Source organism: Amblyomma americanum, chromosome 8 (genome assembly GCF_052857255.1).
Source record: "Amblyomma americanum isolate KBUSLIRL-KWMA chromosome 8, ASM5285725v1, whole genome shotgun sequence".
NCBI classification, from domain to species: domain Eukaryota; kingdom Metazoa; phylum Arthropoda; class Arachnida; order Ixodida; family Ixodidae; genus Amblyomma; species Amblyomma americanum.
In genome coordinates, this window is record NC_135504.1 from 19,588,642 (window position 1) to 19,612,836 (window position 24,195).

The 24,195-nt window shown below is 44.8% G+C and overlaps 1 protein-coding gene across 12 annotated transcripts in view; it reads right to left on the bottom strand.

Moving 5' to 3' along the window:
- Positions 1-24,195, bottom strand: part of Pdk1 (Phosphoinositide-dependent kinase 1) — a 33,791-nt gene that overhangs the window by 6,156 nt on the left and 3,440 nt on the right. For 5 of the 12 annotated variants that reach the window (XR_013307918.1, XR_013307919.1, XM_077634044.1 and 2 more), the window contains exons 2-12: positions 23,506-23,718; positions 18,845-18,887; positions 17,637-17,783; positions 17,062-17,206; positions 16,718-16,812; positions 16,384-16,489; positions 13,582-13,650; positions 11,097-11,193; positions 9,633-9,809; positions 6,997-7,314; positions 1,119-1,271 (exon numbers count right to left, since the gene is read on the bottom strand). Coding sequence is in view for 9 of the 12 variants with exons in the window: in XM_077634044.1 (XP_077490170.1) it covers positions 1,119-1,271; positions 6,997-7,314; positions 9,633-9,809; positions 11,097-11,193; positions 13,582-13,650; positions 16,384-16,489; positions 16,718-16,812; positions 17,062-17,206; positions 17,637-17,783; positions 18,845-18,887; positions 23,506-23,718 (1,563 nt within the window). In the remaining 3 variants the exon portion in view is untranslated. Of the gene's footprint in view, positions 1-1,112; positions 1,272-2,717; positions 2,832-6,996; positions 7,315-9,632; positions 9,810-11,096; positions 11,194-13,581; positions 13,651-16,383; positions 16,490-16,717; positions 16,813-17,061; positions 17,207-17,636; positions 17,784-18,844; positions 18,888-23,505; positions 23,719-24,195 lie in introns of all 12 variants that reach the window. The other 7 variants (XR_013307917.1, XM_077634039.1, XM_077634038.1 and 4 more) reach the window with 3 other exon arrangements.

Consider the following 24,195-nt stretch of genomic DNA (forward strand, 5'->3'; position numbering starts at 1 on the left):
TATGGACCATATGAGTGCATGCAGTACATGCCTATCCGCACAGTAGCGGATCATATCCGCATGTAGTACATCCCCCTCCACACAGTGTGGATCATATCCGCATGTAGTACATCCCCCTACACACAGTGTGGATCATGTCCGCATGTAGTACATCCCTATCCTCAGAGTGCGGATCATATCCGCATGTAGTACATCCCTATCCACACAGTATGGACCATATCAGTGCATGCAGTACATGCCTATCCGCACAGTAGCGGATCATATCCGCATGTAGCACATCCCCATCCACACAGTGTGGATCATATCCGCATGTAGTACATCCCCCTACACACAGTGTGGATCATGTCCGCATGTAGTACATCCCTATCCTCAGAGTGCGGATCATATCCGCATGTAGTACATCCCTATCCACACAGTATGGACCATATGAGTGCATGCAGTACATGCCTATCCGCACAGTAGCGGATCATATCCGCATGTAGTACATCCCCCTCCACACAGTGTGGATCATATCCGCATGTAGTACATCCCCCTACACACAGTGTGGATCATGTCCGCATGTAGTACATCCCTATCCTCAGAGTGCAGATCATATCCGCATGTAGTACATCCCTATCCACACAGTATGGACCATATCAGTGCATGCAGTACATGCCTATCCGCACAGTAGCGGATCATATCCGCATGTAGTACATCCCCCTCCACACAGTGTGGATCATATCCGCATGTAGTACATCCCCCTACACACAGTGTGGATCATGTCCGCATGTAGTACATCCCTATCCTCAGAGTGCGGATCATATCCGCATGTAGTACATCCCTATCCACACAGTATGGACCATATCAGTGCATGCAGTCCATGCCTTTCCGCACAGTGCGGATCATATCCGCATGTAGCACATCCCCATCCACACAGTGTGGATCTTATCCGCATGGTGTGGATCTTATCCACAGAGTGAAAATGCATCCTGCAGGGGAGCAGTTGTACAAAGAGGGGATTTAAGTGGTCTGCTTGTGTTGCATAAAAGAGCTGGAGCCAGGGCGCAGCCTCAAAATTACCATCTAAACAGAGAAAGAAAATGAGAGAGGAAGGCAAAATAGAAAGCACGCACGCTCACCGTGTGCACAAAGAAAGTCTTGAAGTTCTTGGGCTCGGGCCGAAGCTCAGGGGACCAGGGAATCTCGCCCTTCAGCACCATGGCGGCAGGGTCCACATAGTAGAGGTGGGGACCCGTCGTCAGCAGCAGCATCCGGCGACGTGCAAACAGGCCCTGTTTCGTTCGTTCAGAGGCATGTCAGCAACCGGGTGCACTGTTCCACCACACGAAGAATGAAATATTGAACCAACGTAGCCACTTGAAGCATGCAACAAAAGTGAAACAAAAGCGGTTCTTCGCACTGCAATTTTTATCAGAACCTTTCCTGCGCTGACGCTAAATGTGCACGCAAGCTTGACGCCACTGCAGGCATTTATTTTAAACAGGAAAACAAACACATAGGACAGCCTCGCCAACAGCAGCTTTTTTTTTTTCTGCAAAAAGATCTACAGAAGACCACCTCAGAATTGGCAGTTTTTCACCTGGCATTCTAACTCAAGGTTGCCAGCTGTGCACTTTCATGGAAGATGAAAGATAGTTCTCTAAGTAAACAAGAAAACAAAACTCAGGCTTGCAGAACAAGTACGTCGGTGCAGTTCCATTGCAAAAAAGCAGAGAAAAACAAAACAAAAAAAAACAAGGCACTGAGAAAATGAGAGAAGGACAAGGCAGAGCTTGTGTGTGCGTCCTGCCTTCTCCCCTTCCCATGTCCTTTTGCTGCATTTTTGCAACAAAACAAGCATCTCAACAGTGCCTAATGAAGCACTAAAATGCTCCTGTCCTTTATCTGTTTAGTGGCACAGACAGGGGCTTAACTGTTTACATTCTTTTTAGGCTGACCCACCATACTTTTTGTCCTTTATTTGCCTGGGCTTCATGCAGCCTGTGCTTCAAGACTGCTTCTTTTCAGGGCTCAGTTTCCTCCATCACTACTGCCACTAAAATAAAGCAGGTCACTAAGGATGCCTGTGCCACTTTCACCAGCAGGTGGTGCTTGATGAAGACGATGCAGAGATGGAATGTGGTTGGATAATGCGGCCCTTTGCAACACGTGATCATAACTGTTGCAACAATTGTGGTGCACTGTTAGCGTCCTCCAGTGCTGGTTATTGCAGCTACCCATAAATGCCTGTCTCGAGGTCAATCTCAATGCCCACTGAGCCCATGCCACCCTCGCCAGAAGACGGCACTGATGGCAGAATGTCAGCACCCTCTGGTGCTGCATACTGGAACTACGCCTTATGCCTCTGTCAAATGGCACTCTCCCTAGCCATTGATGCCATGTCATTCTCACCAGTAGGTGCCACTGGTGCAATGCAAGCCCCCTCTTGTGCTGCACGTTGGAAGCACACACCATTCCCCTGTCACACAGGCAATCTCAACAACATTTGGCCGCTGCCACTCAAGTGATTTTCTAACCACTTGGCACTGACCCAACTGAGGTATAAGAGTGGTTAATGAAAACTTAAAGGACAAATGACAGCTCAAAGGAAATATAACGTAATAACCCTGAAATTTCTGCCTCAAAAGATTGATTGTAGGATGTGTTTTCCTGCCGCAACCCGCTCTTTGTTCTAAGACTGAAATGAGAGCTCCACAAATTGCCAGATGCGAACACACCTCCGCCATTTTTGCAGCGCGCCACGTCTTCGGATTTCGCACGTTTTCAGTTCTGTGCAAGCTTTGCGATGATCGAAAAGCAGGGATGCCGCACCACCGTTGCAGCAACAGCAGCTGCGGACAGAGAAGGACACTTGTAGTCACCAATTTGTGGCAGCTTCGCTGGCCAAAAGAAAAAAAAAAACTCTTCCGAAATGAAATGCCGAGCGTTACCCGAAATCTACCCACCACCTCTGCGGTGGTGGTCAGTAGACATTAGGTCAAACTGCGAAGTAGCTGACCGGGTGCTCTTCCTAAACAGCTCCCAATCAAATATCACTCATTTCAAAGCGTGTCCTTTAGTTTATTTGTCGCTTAGCGCCATATGTTGCACTTCGCATGCATTTCTCAATGGTCAGTTGAAATACATTGTGCAGCGGAGCTGCAAGTGGCTGTGCTAAAAAATTCCACAGCCAGTGGACTCAACAGACATCAGGATTGCCCATGTGACAGAGGTTGACCATGACCATCGCACTGATGGTCATGAAGAGAGGGTGAATTGCAAAGGGTTGCAGGAGTGTTGCATCTCCAGAAATTGCAGCGCCAAGAGGCAGTTAGTCCAGTAGCAACAAAGAAGACAGTAGATTATCAAACACAGCAGACGAGGACGAACAAAAGACGAAATAAAAGAAATGAAAGCATTACCACATGCATGAGCCAAATCAAACAGTCAGTTCACCATCTCAACTGCTACAGTTTTCCCTTGCAGCCTACAAAATCTTCGTACACAATTTAACCATTTCCTCAGCCATGACAATTTCGTCATTTATTTGAAATAGCTAAGTCTTCATCAAGCAGAAAACAAAGTCTGTTGGTCGTGTAGGCTAGGAGATGCACCACTGTCAGCACAAGTCAGCAATCTTCGCCAAATAACGCAGAAATGAGCTTGATCTGGCACTTTAGCATATACGTTGCAAGAAGCCACATCGGTAAGTCACTCATGCAATCCGCAAACTAAAATGACTAGATTTCTCACGTCGTAACACAGCTTATGAAATACACTGCAGTCAAGAGTGCTGGATCAATTTTGGGCACCTTGAGTTCTTGCCCAAAAATCTCACTACAGCAGTGTTTTCTCATCGCACCTTCGTCGAAATGTTGCATTATGACAGAGGTAAAATAAGAAAGCTCTCGCGCAGTGAGATTTCCAGGCAAGAACCCAACGTCGTCAAAACCAATTGCCCCGTATGGTGGCTTTGTGTTTACGGCATTCGGATGCCAAGCATGAAGTTGTGAGATGGAATCCAAGCCGCAACAGCTGCATTTCGATGGAGGTGAAATGCACATACTACTCACATGTGCTGTGAGGCACCATCACACGCTAAACAGCCCTTGGCAATCAAGGTTAATCTAGAGCCCTCCACTGCTAAAACTCTTAACTGCTCTTTAATTTCATTTATTCTTGATCAAAGCAGCATGCTTCGCACCATCAAAGAATTCCCAATCTTCTCCGGTTTCTCACAACTCCCACTCTTTAACTTGCCACAGTTGCATGACACACAGTGCGCAGACAAAAATGCAAGTAGAGAAACCAAAACTTTATCCTTCGGAATAGTGTGTAAGGCATTAGTACACATGAACCACCATATTCACCTCCACTTAGTCTGTACTAATTTTGTATATCTGCATTTTTTTCTGACATTGTTTGGTTTCAGCAGCCAAGTGGCAGCTATGACATCAAAGTTTAGCTTGAGGTTACATGAGGCACACAAAAACAGCAACACAGTAGAACCCCGCTATAGTAAATTCAGTTATAGTAAAACTCGGATATAGTAAAGTGAAGCATTGGTCCCATTTCACTTTCCACAGACGACTGTAGGTACATTTTTTTTTTGGTTATAGTAAAGATTTTTTCGAAGAAACAGCTATAGTAAAGAGCGTCTGGCCGTAGCGATGTACTTCCCGCGGAATGATGACATCGCGACATGCGCGAAGTCTAGGATCACGAGGCAAATAGATACCGAATGGGCTCTTTGAGGTGGCTTCACCAACAAGCTCAAAGCCAAGAGGAGAAGCCAACTTTTCGAAGCCCTTGAGGGAAAGCACGCAGCGCGGGTCACCGAGAAAAACAAGCCTTAATGGCTTACCTTACTGGCTTGCCTTACTGGCTTACCTTACTGTCTTACTCTTACTGAGTGCAGTAAGGAGTAGAAAAAGGGAGAAAAGGGCGTGCGTTCGTAGCAAGGGAGCACGAAGCACGGGGAAGCAGCGGCAAGAAACGGAGGCGCGCCGAAACTGCATAGTCGGCTTGGCCGCGTTTGACTGTCGCGCACATTTCTCAACTACTGCCTCTTAAAATGACGCTGAAGCCACAGAAGGCGATGCCGTGATCATGGAAAACTTTGGTTTTCACACAAAACTCGCTTTATTTTTGCAGCCATGCTGTATTCGCGTAAATGTGGTACTTTTGCAAGACATAAAATGTCGAAAACGTTATATCATATCCGATAATAAATGATTACCACATAAAGGGACGATAAGAGCAGAATGCAAAACATTTCTGAGTGTGTTTTATAAACTAACACTTCGTGCTTTGTAAGCAGCCAGAGAGCATAGTCAAGCAATGCCGCTACCAACAACTGATATAGTAAAGACCCTGATATAGTAAAGATTTTTGCTGGTCCAAGCTACTTTACTATAGAGGGGTTCTACTTTGCAGTAATGTGAAACTGCGGTCCCAGTTCCCATAGATGACAGCATGTTTATTTTTTGTTAAAGAAACGGCTACCCTAAAGAGTGTACAGGTGTGGTGATGTATTTCTTGTGGAACGATGACAGACTGCATGCACGAGGCCAACATTTGGAGGCATATGGATACCAAAAACGATAAAACGATGCCGGTCGAGATGCTTCATCACCAAGCTTGGAAGCTGTGAGGAGAAGCCAGCTTCTGGTCGTTCTTGGGGCCGCAAGGCAAAAAAAAAAATAAATAAAGCTGGCTATGAATACGGCGCGGTCACCGAGAAAGGAAAGGCAGCAAAAGTGCAGTGAGGTGCAAGGACGGGAAAAAAAGGGGGCGAACATTCCCAGCATGGCAGCACGAAGCACCTGGAAGCAAGCGACGGCAAGAAACGGAGGTGCAGCGGCACTGCGTGAGCAGTACTGCCGTGACCCTACTGTGTCGCGCGTTTTGTAACTATCGCCTCTTAGATGACGCCGAGGCTGCGGAAAATGACGCCGCGTCCATGCAAAACTTTAGTCTTCAGATAAAATTAAACTCTAGGTATATTCGTAGCCACGCTGTATTTGTGCAAATGTGGCAATTCTACAAGATTTAAACAAAATCAAAACATGATAGCACGAGATGTGATAACTGAAAATAAATAATTATCACAAAAAGGAAAAATAAGGGCGAGTTTCGGAAGGTACTTGCGAGTGTTTCTTATATAAACCAACACAGTGTTAAGTATGCACCCAATTAATTACCAGAGAGCATCTTCAGAGCCATGCCATCACCAAATGATATAGTAAATATTTTTGCTGGTCCGAGCCATTTTATTCAAGAGGGGCTCCATTGTAGTTGAGCCATTTTTTTTCATTCGTTGTCCCATGGGTTCTTGGGACAGGCTAGTGTAAGAGCAGTAATGAATTAAAATGACGAGGCAGTGATTACATAATAGTTCTTTTATGCCCTATGGGACCTGAACTGAACTCTGATCCCATAGGCCCTGTATGATTCACCAGTTGAAGGCAAGTGGTGACCCATGCATGCTACCTATGTATGCGAGACGGTCCGAATTAAAGAGCATCCAAAGTCACAGACTTACATAGATGCTGGCTGGGACCCCGCCAGCTGTGCAAATTATCCAGAATTCTGAATTAACGGTGGCTGAATTAACGAACTTTCACTGCTTCGCAACAATAAGTACCAACCCACCATTTTGTGATGCCGATGACAATAGGGTGTGGCTGGCATAACTTCATTTTCATACTCAATTTTAATGCCCCTGTCATTTAAAGGCGATTTTTTTCTGGAGAAAAGTGAATTAGAATCCAGTAAACACTGTAAGTAGGTGGTCTCTTGTTGCAAGTGGCTGCATTCTAAGCGGTGCGCCAATGCAGTGAGCTCTATTAGAAGCAAATCGGTGGTCACAAAATGTCGCATTATATGCAGTCCCACACTAAACGCTATAAGCGGCTACATTATAAATGGTCTGAGCTGTAATGCCTTATGCATCACTGCAAAGGAGGAACTGAGCAATCAAAAATTCGGTGTCTCTTCTCTCGAATCCACTCTCACCTTTCGCTTGTCGACCAGCCCCTGCTTGAGGATGAGGTTGCCCTGGACAAACTTGTGGTACGGGTTGGTCTCGGCCTGCTTCTGGAACCGCCTGTTGTGCTCCTCGGGACCAAAGTCCAGGATGTGCAGCTGCGTCCGCGAGATCCGCTGCTGCGGTTGTGTTCGTTGTTGCTGTTGTTGTGGTTGTTGCTGCTGCTGTTGCTGCTGTGAAGTTGAGGTGGGTGACGAGACCGCGGGTGCGTCGTCATCTTGGAATGCAAGGCCCAAGAGGCGCGTCATCTGCTTGTCGTCAAGCCCGGGCTCCAAGTCATCGGGTACCTGAGAGGCAATGGTATGAAATGTGGGTTGAACACACAGCACACATGGTACTGTAAAATGTGGGGTTGAATGCACGGTGCACATGGTAGTTTTCAGCCGCGAGAAAGCCAACCTCACATGTCTTGGCTTCAGTCCCTTCCGGGCTGACATGCACGCAGTCAAGCTCCTAAAAACAATGGCCAGATTCAGTAATAACGACTCGCTGTACAGTAAAACAGTCTACTACAGTCGCTGACTAATTTTCTGGACTGGCGGGACTCACAAAATGATATCAACAATCTAAACAGTTTGAAAAACCAATGAAATTTTTAAAAAGTTGCTTTGTTGTGAAAAGTCAGCTTGAAAAATCATGAATTTGTGCCCCCCTGTTCTGCTTGTAGGCGGTCTCAGCTTGTGTTTCAGCTAAAATCATGCTTTCACCATGTCCGCACTGCACTCGTTCGAGCCACACCTCAAGTCACCAATACCAAAATGTATGAGGCCACCATGAGAACCATGTGACGAGCCAATTCTGCACTAGTGCACCGCAATGCATGCCCCTGGCCACCTGACACTTGCCGCGTGGTACAAGGACAGCATCCATTTCCCAAGGCAATGACGTTTGTGAAGGCACAAAGAGGAAATGCCCTGGAAGAAGCGAGCGCCTTTGACTGCAGCCCCCCCAACACCTCTGCCTATCCTGCAGCAGATGCTGCCTCTGTCTTGTTACCAACACGATTGCTCGTTCTTTGTAGGCCACCCTGATGTGAAATGAAGAGCTTGCCCACGACCGAAATGTACCGTTAGCTCAAGTGGCAACAACAAGGTCCAAAAACGTCCAATCCTAGCCAAGCCAACCTGCCCAATTGAATCCATTTCAACTGAAGGTGGCATCTTCCAGCTTTCACCTCGGCAGAGTCAGGCTTGCTTTGGCAGCGATGCTCACTCTAGCCTATGTTAAGTTGAAAAAAACTGAACATTTGGACTCCACGAAGTTATGCCGCTATCTATTTTTGTGTAAGAAAAGCTAACTAACTTTTGAACAACCCAGAGCCCGAAATATTGGTTGCAAATATGTGCCCATTCCTATGAGTCTGATATACTGAGCAAGTGCAAATTATTGAGGTCTGAAAAATTGTCCGCTTGCTACTAGCACATGGCTAGGGGAAACCGAAAAGCACTGGTTTATAGTTTATGGGGGTTTAACGTCCCAAAGCGACTCGGGCTATGAGGGACGGCGTAGTGAAGACCTCCGGAAATTTCGACCACCTGGGGTTCTTTTACGTGCACTGACATCGCACTGCACACGGGCCTCTAGAACTTCGCCTTCATCGAAATTCGACCGCCGCGGCCGGGATCGAACCTGCATCTTTCGGGCCGGCAGCCGAGCGCCATAACCACTCAGCCACCGCGGCGGCCCGAAAAGCACTCACAGCCTCTCCCAACAATAACACACTTGATGTTGATGCAACTAACGCATCAGTTCAAGTAAACCGAAGTTTAATCTCGAGCAGTGGAAGGCCACGTTGTTTAGCTCAGACCCGGGTATGCAACGCCGGGCCACAGAGTGAGCCATCCAGGTCGTCAGGCACAAAAGTTCCTGACCACCTGACCGCCTCAAGTCACAAAGACCTCTACCTCCTTTTCATAAATAAAGTTTATCCATCCATTCATCCATCAAATGAGCCGAGCCTCAAATAACCACATTCCATAGTAATTCAAAAACCAGCACAGCAGGCGCACTCATTATGCAAGCGCATCAACCACGCAAGTAAAAGTATCGTGTATGTGGTGGCGGGGAGCCAAGAACGTAGGAGCTTCCCAAAATGTGGGCACATTTTGAAAGTCGGCGGGCTTTCCAATAATCAAATGTCATCGAAAACATCAAAAAAGCAGGCAGACGCCCATTATTCTCCGCAATATACCGAGACATCTACGTTATGCTGTATAATGCAAGAACCCGGCCATAGCAATAGCTGCGGTGCCTCATCCTCTCCCACCCCGTTGCATTGTAGCTGCGAACCCTCAGCGCTTGCACTATGCCACGGTACAACGCAGTGCTTGCCTCTCGCCATTGCAACCCTACACTGCAAGCAGTCCGCCCCATGCTGCACTGCTGGTTCTGCTATATTCTTCCCTCCCTACCCCTCTCCTATCTCCATCCTACTCTCCAACCCTTGCCGCTATACGGACATCTACGTCAACGTCATGGATCTGGAGCGTCCTCCCATCAACGCCTGTGGCCGTAAAAAAAGTGCCTCTGATTGGATGGGTACACTTTCTATGGGCTACCTACACCCCTCCCAAAGCCCTCTTGGAGAGTGAGATATCGCCCTTACGCAGTAGTGGGAGCGCAGCTCCTCGTTGCTCGACGTGCCAGGAAGGAAAGGAAGCATCTTGGGGGGTTCCATCTCGGGAAGCTTCTCCCACCGGACCTCGGTGAAGAACTCGTGTCCCTTGAGGGCCGGGTAGCCACCCCGGGAAGCCGCACCCAGCCGCTGGTTCGGGTCGATCACCTGGGGCATGACACCGGGCCCACAGATTGAACACGACTCCACTGGAAGTCCTACATCGGTGAGCCGCTAAAAATGCACAGGAGACACCCACACATGTTTGGGATTCTGGGATATCTATTTCTTTCCGAGCTCTTGTGACAGCCCCTACTTCTCTTGGCTCGATGACACACTCCAACGGAGACACCACATCTGCTCACTCAAGTACACGTGAACTGAACCACTGGTGTTCAGTAACTTGGCACACTTCGCAAGCAGCTGCTTAAATGCACACTGTCGACAATGTAGCGACACAATGCATGGATTAACTAGTGAGCTGGATTGATGCGGTATTTTCTGGAATGCGGAATTGTGACAATCTAGGTGTGCTGGTGCAACTTTTTCAGAGTACCAACACTGTCAGCGCTTCCTTGTACCCATGTCTGATGCACTACAAAACAATTTTCCAGGTTTGGTGCGGGCAGAGCCTCTTTGCCTCGGCAATGGCGGCCACAAAGGCCGAAAGATGGCACTCGCGGGTGAGGCCTGCTTTACTCACGGGAAGAAACAAGTGCCTCAACGGCTCCCCCCTCCCCAAACCACAGTCAGCATCGTCTCAGCCACGGAGGACGCTCCCGATTTCTCATCATAAACCTGATTGCGCGTCCAGGCTCATGCATTTTTTGTAGGCCACATCAATGAGGCTGAAGAGCATGTCATTAGTGAGTGGCAACAACTAGAAACAGAGAATGCCAAGCCTATCCAAGTCAGTCTGTCTGAGTAAATCCATCTGAATCCGAAAGGACACCTTTCATGTAGGTGAAAGAGCTGGCTGGCTGTCGCAGCAATGCTGTAGTGATGCTCACTCTTGTCTCCATGTCTGGTTGAAAAATTGAACTTTAGGATTCCACAAAGTCTTGCTGGTATCTATGTTTCTGTCCAAAAAAATCTAACTTTTGGACTCCACAGAGTCCGAAATATTGGTCACGATTATGCACCCAATCGTATGAAGTGCAAGACAGTTCCCCAACAAAGTCGAAATTATCAAAGTCCGAACTATTGGTTTGTTACTGTAGTGTCAGAACCGGCAGCATGGCATTAGATACGCTATTTGCCTATTTCCCAACATGCATGAATCAAAACCATTATGTACCGTGTATTACAGAAAACAATATGCTTTCAAGGATCCCTACTATGGCAAAGCAGACACTGCCTCTTATGCTACACGCACCTGGTCTGTCACCAAATAGAGCATCCGTAAAACTCAAACAGGTACCACTCGGGGCTCAACCTCTGAGCAAAAACACATACCAAGAGATTCTCGACGAGGTCTCGGACGACAGAGTTGAAGCCATCAGGAAACTCGTACTTCAGCTTGAGAATCTTCTGGAACGTTAGATACTCATTCCTGGATGAAAAACCAAAAGCAGCATGTGAGATCCTTACGAGCCGCAGCTCGAAGTTAACGGTGCAATGCAAGTACAGAAAAAGAATTTACAGAATACGCTCCTAATTAAAGAAGTACAGATACTAATTTTTTTACTTGCCTGCTTTTTGTTTGGAATGATGCACCAATATTTTGTTACAATTGAATTTCTGCCCTAGTGTTGTTTCGGTTTTGGTGTCATCAGCTGAACGGTGCCTGTGACTTGTCAAATTGGACTTCAAATCAGGCAGAAAAGGCTGCTATTAGAATTGCTGTTTTGTCGGTTTAACTAACTCCAAGTCTTACGCCAGCTTGCTCCAAGAGCTCTGTCACCACCACCACCGCCAAGAGCTCGAATTACAACGAATGAACAACCAGCTATAATACCGCCGTTTTCTTCATGTCTCATGTGACCTGAAGTCTACCTGAAGTCAAAAGTACTGTTCGGCTGTTGAAACAAACTGAAACAACATGAGGAGAAAAAATTAATTATAAATTACGTACCGCGTGCAGCTGAAATCTATGTGGTGATAAGTTTACTAGCAGCTTGAGCATCATTACAAAGAAAGAGCACACAACCAAAGTTTGCTGTTGCGCGCCTTTAAGGCAGAGGGACTCGGAAAAAAAAAACCGGAAATTTAGAAAACATCACATTTGGTATATATAAGGTATTTTTAATCGCATCCCAACAGAATTTCTCTGAAAAGAGGCCAAAGGGGCCTTAAAAATGTTTTTGTGACCGTAGATAGCAATCAAAAAAGTGACTGCTCGTGCAACTTCAGTCCCAGTTCAAGCGTTTTTTTGGCCAGACTTCCCAGCTTGCAGAAAGCGTAGCATGACAATGGCTTCACAGATTTTTCATGCGGTTTGCTGTACTGTGTTCCTTGATAGCTTCTTTATGCATTGACATTTCTACTTTTGTAGTGACAATTTTTTTACTTTGCAACTACTTTGACGTGACGATAATGAGTGCATTATGCAAGTATGAATATAATGTTCTGTGTAGAAAAAAATCAGGCCGATAAAAACATTTGGAGAATGTCACTGCATGAACTATTCCTTTGACTGAAAGTTGACTGCGGGCTCCTACCATGCCTTGTTGTCATGTCAGGCTTTCTACAAGTTTGGTATAGCAATGAACCACATCAAAATTTATCAAAACTACTGACGTTATACCAGTAAAATTTTGTGTTTAATCATTTGGTGCATTGCTCAAAAAATCTACCAAGCTTCACTGCTCTACGTTAAAAAATAAAAAGTTCACCTCCGAACCCCACATACCCCCTTTTAAAGGTGATGCGGTATTTCCAAATAAAAATGCTGTATTCCTGGGATTTTAAAAAAATGCCGCTTAATGAATATCCTCCAGCAAGAATTTTTTTAATGCATTTTGTAAAAGCTGAGTTATCCATAGTCAGAATCCGAATATCAGCGTCTTTGGGCTTTTCCCTCTCCTCTCATCACTTTTTGCACACTCAAAGGTCGGCACTCCTTTGCCGGCCCCCAACTCGTTGCAGCGACGCCACTGACTGGCCGTGGCCACGGTAGCTGTGCAACGCCTGAGAGAATTTAACCGTAACCAATAGCCATCTCAAGAAAAAGTTTCCGGAAAGGACTCGCCAACTTTCGTGCGCAATTATATATTCTCTGCTGCGTGTAGAAGTGCATCAAGTGTTCATCACAACACACTGATTGAGCGAGTTTATGTACTCTCCTCAGAAGGTACTTCAGAGCCCCTTTAATTAGACAGAAGGGCCACTTGGCAATTCAAGTTAAGGAACACTAAACCAGATTTAACGATGGCACGGAAATGAACAGTAATCTGGATGATCACTGGATCAATCCTTCTGTGAAGAAATCATCCTGTTGGATCTTCTTTCTGCCCTGCCCTTTCCACTGGTACAATGTTTCAATAGGTACCCGCCAGCACAAATGTTTTGACCACGTCGCAAAGAATAGTGATGAATGCTCCAAGCACAACCACAATATTACAACCACGTTTCTCTATGTTGGAATATTCTTGAGTCGCAATAGGATGTGCAAGACTACAGCCGCTCCACTCGCATAACGGCAAGCAGAAGGCCAGATAATGTCAACACAAAAATATCCTGCAGTGAAGACTCCTGGTGTAAAACTGGCTGGAACGACAACTCCATCAACTTCAGCTTCCCCTTAGTGTCCCTTGGCTGAGGCTTATTGAGTGAGCTAGCCACTACCAAACAAAGTATGCTTCATAATGTGGCCTTGTCAAAGTCACAATTTGCTATCAGGCATACTGCCCTCTCAAATAGCTCTAGGTTCCCAAAACACAAAAACATTACAAGACAACAACGGACAAAAATGGCCATGTCCGAACTGCAGCACACTCACGATGCTCGAAACGGAGGCAGCCCAGAGATCATCTGGTAGACGATGCACCCCAGAGCCCAGAGGTCAGTGCTGTTAGAGGTAGGGAAGGAGAACAAACAGAGATTAACTAGAGATCGTTATAACCTTACCACTACGGAACACAGGCACCAGAACTCACACATAAAGCAGTAACAAATTAGCGCAGCTTATGGCTGTATGAACAGTAATAACAGCAGTCATGAAGGAAAAACCTAAATTTACCAGCACGACACTGAAAAAAATGCGGCAATATAAAATCAACTCCCTTTTTGAGCACTCTAGAGTGTATGCTTGTCGAATATTGACCTGTCTCTCACTTTTAAAGGTCGTCAACAGAACTTGCAGCAAGATTCAACCCGAAATAAATACACAAGAAAACAAGCTTGAACATAAAACTACTTTATCACACATCAATATGTTTTTGAACAGAAGATATTTTAGACGTGGCTAGCTCCGACATCACCAACTACAAAGTGAATAACAATGATAATATTACAGCCATTCCTAGTTGCGAGAAAAACCATTTTCCATGTGCAATGTCAGTGCACGTTAAAGAACCCCAGGTGGTTGAAATTTCCAGAGCCCTTCACTATGGCGTCTCTCATAGCCTGAGTCGCTTTGGGACGTTAAGCCCCCATAAACGAAACAAGAAAAGGTGAGCTGCATGCTTTTTCTGCTTGAATGTTTCAAGTTTTTAATTAAGAGTGGCACTGGAAGTAAGCATAACTTCCAAAGCTATGTTCACAGAATATGTGCGCACGCACAAACGCAAGGCTGAATCAAAAGTTAGAAAATGTGATTGGTTTACTTTATGAGGTTTAACGTCAAAGAGCCACTCAGGGTAGAAGGGACACCACGGTGGGAGGCTCTGGATAATTTTAACCACATGGTGCTTTTTCATGTGCATCGACATCGCACAGCACATCTAGCATGTCATCTTCATCGAAATGCGACTGCCGAGGCCATCTTTTCAGTCAGCAGCAAAGCACCGTAACCACTGAGCCACCGTGGCGGCTTTGAAAACTGCAATGCGCAGCGCAGAGCAGCACACTTTAACAGGGAAAGCCTTTTTGGCATTCAAATGAAAATCCACCCCAAACTAAAGGTACGGTCCCCACTTAGGCTCCATGTACGGTTAGAACTCCTCCTAGTGATGATTAGTACCACAATCAGGAACAAATTCCCCGCCATTATAGGTGCCGCTTGAAGTTTGGGTCATTTAGAAACAAATATGTGGAACTTTTCAGGGAAACCTACAGTAAAACACACTCAAACCAGAGTGAATTCATCACTCGACCATTTAAAGAGTTTTTAATAAACCCATGGCCACATTCACAGAGTAAACATGCAAAGCAGTCGCATCAGTGGTTCAAATGTTAAAAAAATTTGCTTACTAAAGAGCAGGGATGCTGCCATATTTAGAAATGTATTATACTAGAAGCTGACTGATAAAAACACGTCCGAAGTTTGTGACAGGCATGAAAAATATAAAAACCCATCATTCCTCCACTTTGCCTGTCTATGTGCTACATTTGCTTGATGCCAAACTCCACTTGTCGTGCTTAGTTATATTTCTAAGTTGTGAAGGATGCTTATTGAACTTATTTATAAACAAATATATTTCAAAAACTTGCAAATGCTATTAAAAACTCTAAATGCCTATTTGCTTTATCAGACATCATCCACATTAATTAGGAAACTTTCTATTTTTACTGTGTAGCGTCACAACACCAAAGTAATGCTCCATGAGGTGAAGTGAGCCTACTGGAAGCAACACTTAATTTGCTCACCACACCAGCACTAAGCTGAGATGCAAAAGTGCAGACTCTCTTCTTTGCTCCCCTGGCTTCGCCTCTGAAATCTCACTATGTGCAGCACATTGTATACAAAGAAAACTCCATGAACAAAATACAAAGAAGATAGAAGAAATACACACATTAACTGTTTGAGGCACTATGTATATGCACTGCAAATTGCCTTCCTTCTTCTAGGAGTATCCTGCAGCTAGCGGTGACTTCTCTAATTCAGATGAATTTTGCACTCTTGACATTGCAGCATGAGGCTTGTTTTCATATTCACTAGTGAATGCAGCAAATAGCATTTCTAAAAACAGTGAACTACTTTGGTAGCACATCCTGTGACATGGACTGATTCCATGTGTGGATCGATTTTTGTCACCTGTAACACCCTTTTTTCTATGTTTTTAACAACATGTGCACCTTCAAAAAAAAACCTATGTAATCCCCTGATCCCTTTAGCACTCATCTGACATATCTTGGTTTTTAGATGTTAAAACTTCCGACCGCTGTGATACTTTGTACAAAATTTTGTAGTTCAAAACAATTTGTTGGAGGCCCTTAGATATCTACTGCGGGAAGGTGAAAGCCATTTGCGACTCAGTGCACTGATTTGAATTTGCCGTGCTTGAATTCATTTCATGACAGAGAAGAAGAGCAGCTGGCGCAAGCGTGACGCCACGTGACCTAAGTCACATGACACGTGACGTCACATGACCTAGGTGGCAAAATGTAACGGACGGTCACCGCGAGTATGAGCTATTAAAGGCTTTCGCCTTAAAAAGAACTGTTACTGTTCTCCATTGTACACAAGACTAGGTAGATTTCTTGAGACCTGCATAGACTACTCAGGTGGAAAAGAAGTAAGAAGTAGCGAGTGCTGCTTGAAAGGGTTAAGAAAAGCTCAGCTCTACTTTGTCACTAAGGGTCAGCAAGTGTCAGCGTGAAATGCTATCTCAAAGAAAAAAAACAGCGCGTTGTTGCTTACCTGGGCGAACAGCTCTTGTCCGACAGCATCTCCGGTGAGACGTACTGCGCTGTCCCCACAAAGGAGTTGTGACCGTTCAGCTCTATCTCGCCGATGTCCACCTCATCTGCAATGCAGGAACAACACCACTTCATTCCCACACCCACCACTGCTACTGGCAACACCCGTTTACTTCCACATCCAGCCCTCCCACCAAAACCACCGGACCACTTAGACACCTACCAAATCGACAACGGGGGCACAGAAAATGCAAGATTCCAACTACAGCCTCACTAGATCCACAGAAGCCAGGAGTGACAAAGGTGTAGTCAGTAAACACAGAGTGCAGCCTCACCACAGAATTCCCGGGAGATGATCTTCGCGGAGCCAAAGTCTGTGATCTGAATGTGCATGCGTTCGTCCAAAAGAATGTTCTCTGGTTTAAGGTCCCTGTCAAGAGAAAGAAACCAGCAGATCTCACATAAACAAGAAGAAACTCAAAGCCAGATGAATAGTGAAAAAAAATGAAACACCTTTAACAATAAAATTCACAACTTACAAAGTCACAGCAATTGCATGAAGAGCATTACAACTTTCATTGTAAACACGACAGAAACAAGTGCCCAACCAAGGCAAGTACACCTCCAAACTTCTAAAGACACCTCTTGCGAGCCTGGGGTGGTCTCGCAATCAGCTCACCTGTGCACGATGCCCAGCGAATGCAAGTGCTCCAGTGCCGAGATGATCTCGGCCGTGTAGAACCTCGTCACGTCGGCGTCAAACGACCCATACTTGACAATGTGCGGCAGGAGCTCACCGTTCTTTGCATAGGTAACCACAAAATCTGTGGCAGTGCAGGTCAAGGCATAACAACATAGGGGTCGCCTAACCTCACTACAATGATTTGGTGTGAACAGCTCAAGGGCAGCTTTACCAAATGATACTACGGCAAATGTGTCCCTTGGCCAGCTCAAGACAGGGTTCAAGACCCACTTTTCCAAAAATTTCACCCCAAAGAACCCGAGCACCGGGCCACTGAAATGCTTGTACCCATTCAAAAACTAGCACGTACCCGACTTGGCACTGGGGGTCAAACCTCGCACCTCTCGCATATTAGGTGGATGCTTAAATCACTCACTCACTCACTGTAGTCCACTTAGGTTGAGCAAAACTAAGCAAAACAGTGAAGCTTTGCACACCATGACTCGCTACTGTGCTTTCAATTTTCAGCCTAGTTTCCCACTCTCTTACCAACACGTGGCCAGGAAGGATACAGAGCTTGTTTGCATCGTGGAAAGTGGAGTGGAGGCGGATGAAAAACGGGTGCGGCCGGGCACTCAGTATCCGCAGGATCTGCTTCTCTCGCATGATGGCTCGCTGCTTCTTCTCGCGGAGAATGTGCTGCTTGTAGCACACCTTGACTGCACAAGTGATCGACACAGAGGCGACACTGCTTACACATCACGGGGCCATACATTGTTTCACACAAATGCGCGGCTGCTACAAATCTTTCCTGTAGGGTGAAGTTAGTGCTCCAGTGGTCTAGATTTCGGTAAATATGACAAATACGTAGTACAGATGATGCACCAGGTCAACGCAGGAAAAACCAAGATGGGTGATGGTTCGGGCTAATGGGTAATTCACATACGGTTCCATAACGTACATACAACGAAGGGACAAGACACAAGCGCTAACTTTCCCTAAGCACTATTTGGCAGTCACAGGAGTTATAAAGGCATAAACCAGGATCACTATCAAGAAAAGACTTCGCCTTCCTGAATGCAGGGCAGTGTGCGCACTTGAGATATGCATACCAGTTTTTTGGTTTTCTTTTGGTTGCAAATGGTTTAGTTTTGATTTTGAGTTGAGATGTCTGTCATCAAATTTCACACTGTCAGCCTTAGTGCTTAGTGGAAGTTAGCGCTTCTATCTTGTCCCTTCACTGTTTTTTTTTTTTGCGCTATGTAACCTCACAGGAAGATCCAGTAGAGTGACTCCTGTAATTCGAACTTCAGGTGTAATGTAAGTGCATTAGAAAAAACTCCGTTTTAATTTCATCTCGAACAATTCAAATTATTTCTTGGTCCCCTTCAAGTTCAAATTATGACCAGATAAGCTATACCTTGTTTCTCATACAGGTCATACACAATTAAATATGCAACAGGGAACTTGAACACTCTTATGAAGCAGGAATCAACAGTCTTAACACCGTGTGATATCAATCCAAGACGCAGGGGAACATTTCGAAACAAGGCAGCTAATGGTGCGGTAGAATTTCCCCTTTGTCTTCCTGTCATTCTGCAATCATTTTTTGTGCGCAATGTTAAGTGAAGCATGAAGTTGGTGGAGATGACTTCAACCACTGTCTAACGTATAGCACTAACGAAAAGACAAAACTGCCATTATTGTTTCTTTCTTACATACCACAAGCTACACAAAGCCCCAGAAAACAAAAGGAGTAAGCTAGACAAAAGACACTCACTTGCATATTCCTTATTGGTACGAATCTCCTTGGCTAGGTAAACCTGCAGAAATGAAAATAAAATGATTCAGTACAAACAGCACCTGAAAAAGCAACAATGACAATATTATTCCCATAAACCGATCTCAAAAACCACAAAAATGCTATTGAAACAGGCTACACAGCAGCAATTATTGCGCAAATGCTTCACTGAATAAGTCTTTTGCATTACCACTACATACTTATTGTTCTTGCCACTTTATGAGACACATTTATGATGAAGACTACACGGTTCTATGTGAGAATCTCCGAATGCATCTTTCATCAAATCAAGAACAATGCCAAATGAGAGTTACTGAGCTATGCTTTATTTGGTTTTGTGGTATGCAAGCGGCTAAGGCTATTATTGCACGAATCGCACTGTAGCAATTCCTGCTTGCTGGAGTAGAACTAAAAGTACATGCTGTAGTTTGTTTGAAACATCAAGGCTTGTTTGGTATCTACAAGTGCATTTTTTTTTTCTACGGAGCAAACTAGGCTTGAAAGGAATGTGCTCTTCATACAACTGCACAAGAGACTTTTGCCATAGTCCATATTTAACATAAAGGCTATTTTTGTGCAAAAGGCCAAACGAAGAGTAGCACTCACGTATACAAGCTTCACGAAAAATTTTTTAAGACTTTGGAGTCTGTTTGCAAAAAGTCAAAGAAACAGGTTCTCGGAAGAATTCAGTTCTTCGAAGTACCCACTGAAACCGAAAACCGAACAGTGTCTCCCCCTACCCAGTGAAAGTGGTCCACATTGGTGATCTGTTCAAGAAAAGTGTGCAGTCAAATATTTGTAATCCAGGTAGTCTTTGGCAGTGTGAGCCACGACGAGGAGCGCGACAAGTATGGGCATCAGACACTTTATTTTCCCCCTATATGTGTCCCTAACAGTACCGGCAGCCTTTACGTATGTGCAACACTACAATCACTGAAGAAATTATTATCAGTTTAAGAAAAAAAAAGAACTGGCTAAAACAAACCTGATTGCAGGTTCGAAAGCATACTTGGAGTTTTTCTATAAGAATTTCATATCTGCCCAGAACGACAGATATCCACTTAAAATGCCAGCATCCGACTACTTCAAAAGACGGACGCTTAAGTACATAAGTCATAAATAAAAGCAGTGCTATTGTTGAGCTAGGTCTGCCGTGCTCACAGCAGCAAGCAAATAGCTCTCAGAAGTCGGAACACAAAGGCGTGCAGCTGGCAAGACGAGCTACGAGAGATTAGATTAGCCACACTTGTCAGGATGGGCCCAAGGAAAACACTCCTCAAATTCTGTGAAATCTTAAGAGGGCAAAACAAAGCTCTGGCCAAAACTGAAAGGGAAATTCTCAGTGCAAACAAAAGCGTGACGCTACTATCCTGAATCACAACTCTCGGCAGCACCAACACCTTGATTGATTATCTGCACTCAATGGGCAAACACTCCTTGAGGCACAGCTTAAAGTTTGGCTGAGAAATAGATGAAAGAATGATGACAATTCATTTTAATGGTGCAAAAACAGCCCATCCTGAACAGCGCTAACCATATGGTTAGATAGTCTTCCCAGACTTTCTTATAGATAAATGAACGGCCAGATGCAGCGGGCACATAAACATTCAATGAATCTCAGCGCATGGTCAAATGCAACCAGACAGGCCTGTTGTTTTAATTAAGAAAACATGGCAGTGCTTTCAAGACCTCACTAGCCAATTAGCATTGGGCCTGCCAAGGCACTGACAAACTTAAGGACATCTGGCAGACATATATGACACTTGCTGGCAACGCCAAAGAAATGAGCACATATAGATGAATGAGAAACATCCGTTGTTTTTACCACGGCAGTAGTCAGTCACCCTAGAACATAATGTAAATTTTCTTAACACACCCCAGATTTCTTTTCTTTTTCTAATGCTGCAGCTTATTTCAGAAAAGCATGCAACTTTAACTGCTACGCTTGGTGTGACGTCCAGGTAGGGTGAAAAGGCCCCGTGCAAGCATAGTAGCACCTGCAGAATGATAACCACTGTTTCACAGAAGCAGCTCATGTCTTAAGGCAACTGTGCTCACATCTGCAACCGTGAGCTTGCACCCCCTTGCCTTTCACATCTCTTCATCACATCTACGTCAAGCTCAAGTGAGCCTCGCAGAAAGTGCACTTGCCGATGACAGTGACCACAGTGATAACACTGATAACAGTTAGTTGTATTGATTTTAATGGCGCAAAAGCAACTGAGGCTATGATGTGCCAAACACAAGCTTAGAGCTTTCATTAAATGTTGCGCTTTTTATACCTAGAGTTTGTTTAAAACATTGGCTTCTCTAAGAAACTTAAAACTACTTGAAAAATCAACCAATGCTTGATCACCTAAAAGGAACTTGGGGTGCAATGGGATGTATTCATTGTAGAATGTTGTGAAATATTTTTTCCTCAGTTGTTCCAGTTTTGCACATGAAATTAAAATGTGGTTTGCTGTGAGTTCATCGCCACACATTTCGCAAAGAGGTTTGTCTTGTTTTGTCAGTAAGAAGTTGTGTGTAAGGTGTGTGTGTCCAATGCGTAGCCGACAAAGTAACTTCAGTGAAACGTTCTTGATGACTACATGATTTCCATTCTCCTAAAACGGGCTTTATAGAATGCAGTGGGTTGTTTGCCTGATGTTCCCATGCAACCTGCCACTTATTTCTCAGTTTACTGTGCACTAATTTCAAAAAAATCCCTGTGTGGTACGTTAACTTGTTTTATTTGACCAATTTGAGCTTGTGCTGCGCATGCATCTGCTCTCTCATTACCGACAATTTCAACATGGCTAGGTACCCAGCAGAATATAATGTTATGTTTTTAACACTGATAACAGTGTCTGCAGCATTGCCATGTGTTAGTCAAAAACCTGTACTGCACAAATGTGCACAAACGTTCCCGTGTGACTGCAATTACTAAGTGACATTCTATATCATCAGGAAATCACTTTGGCAGATGCCCGAATAGGAGACATCTCAATCACACTGTAAGAAAACAGCATACACTGCTACTGCTTATCCACTGCTAAAGTGTACCTATTCCTTATTGGCAGACTTTGCAATGTGATTAACAGTCAATGACTGCATTAGCACTAGCGCCAAAACCTTACTGCATACAATAATTTTGAATTAGAGTAAAGGGCCACTACCACACGGGTCGAGCAATGTTGCAATGCACGAGCCACAGAAAGAAAAGTGACCTGTGAAAGAAAAATGTTGATATTTTTAGTTTCCTCAAACGCCGACACAAAATGATCATACATCCCGCCATTTCTGCTGTTCCCAAGAAACACCTCAATAAAAAAGATTGTCAAAAAAAGGGTGGAAATACTATTAATAGCTTCTCAGCAGGCTACTGAACTGTCCCTAGCACAACAGTGAGATGCGTTCCTGTTCGGTTAGGATGCAGTTAGGACAGTGATCACTATCACATAGCTAACTGCACACACAGAAACAAGGACCTGAAAAGAACTACCGCAGACTTACGACTGAATTTTGTTCAAACCAGCACACATTCTTAAGGGAGAGCAAGTCTTTGGGCAGCGTGTAGTCTGGGTATGGCAGCTTGGAGGTTATAAAAATGTATGTTTCAGAAATATAAACCAATCACGAGTTTGCACTTGTTGTGTTCCCTTCACATCCTTGTCTGTGTGGGCGTAGTTAACAATGTGTTAATGAACGACCGACTTGCCCGATAAAGTGCTCCTTTAAAAAGTGACCCCTAAATGCTTTACCGAATGTAAAGGTCTGTCAACAACTTTAAAACCTCTTTTACAAAGTTTTCGACGCACCATTAAAGCACAGAAGAACCTTTTAGGAGCCTGTAATAAATCGCTACAGCCTTGGCATGCTGTGCCTTTTTAGAGCTTGTGAACAACTCTGGTTCACTGCATTAGTTTGTGTGTGGCCTTGCACTATAATAAACTCCTAAAAAAAACAGTGCTACTAATCCTAGAGTTAGCCCTCGGGAAAATCACTGTCACCATGATCCCATAAGTTTGGACCACCACAGGACAGAGGCCGCACCTAATAGCCTCTCACTGCTCCTGTTTCGCATCGGTTGTGGCCAAGCTATATTAGCAAATTTCCTAATCTCACTACTTTACATGACATGCGGCCAACCTACCCCGTTCCGTTATTTCCTTCTCCTGATACCTGGTAATAGGCCTAGACTAAAAGAAGCACTGACTGGGAAACGGCTGCAACCTGCGTGTGCGATAAGGCACAGCCTCTGGCAAAAGTGAAGAGCTGAGAGTGTTCTGCTTCTATAAGTGTATTGGAGCTGTTGCGGCATCCAGGTATCCACAGAAGTCCTAGCCTTCGGAGAGGGTAGCATCACGATTCCTCTTTCTGAAGAGCCAGACTGCTGGAGATGCATAATGAGACACAGGACACAGACGAGAAGCAACCCCCTCGGACCTAATCCTCTGGCTAAGGGTGTGCATACATAAATGCTAAAAACAGCCCATTAAAAAAAAAACTGCAAAATGATTCCCAAAAATTAACCCAACAAATCGCCACACCAAGCGGCAAACTATCTGCACCATCTGAGAGTGAATGTGGCACCATTCAGAGCAGCTGGAATTCACCACCGCCCTTGGGAATTCACCACAAAGGAGAGGGTGACTAACCATGGAGAAGGAGCCTTCGCCAATGAGCTTGCCAAAGATGAAGTCCTTGGCGCTCATCTTTGCAGGTTGCTTGGACTCCTCCTCACCGCCTTCCTTGGACGTGGAGGCCACATTATTGGGTAATGTGGTTCCCGACGTAGATGCAGCAGTGACAGGTGTGGGCATCTCGGCAGCTCCGGCTTGGGGGGCGTCCACAGGCTCTTTAACGCTCCTCTGCATGGGTCACAGATGAAAAAAAACGAAAATTCAATTCTGCTCTCTAAATCAATCAATTCAACAAGTTAACCTAACCTAACCAAAATTTCCAAATCAATCAATTCAACAAGTTAGCCTAACCTAACCTAACCAAAATCTCTAAATCAATCAATTCAACAAGTTCTGTTTCTCAATCGATTTAATTTTTCAATTAAAATTATGCACGTCTATGGTCTCGATAGAAGTAGTTCCTGTTAGCACAACATGTTAGCAGTGGGTAGCTTGGCAACAGATATACAGCTGCAACATATCCAATGTCATTGCTTCAGGCATTAAGTGGTTCAATCGTCTAATGCAAGACCACTGCTCAAAGCTATCACTGTACTCATAACACAGTTTTAAATGCAGTTCCAAGTAGGCAACAGTTTGACTTTCTAAATGCCATTAGACTTCATTTAAATGTCAGTCATTTAAATTGCCATGACAATTTTATGG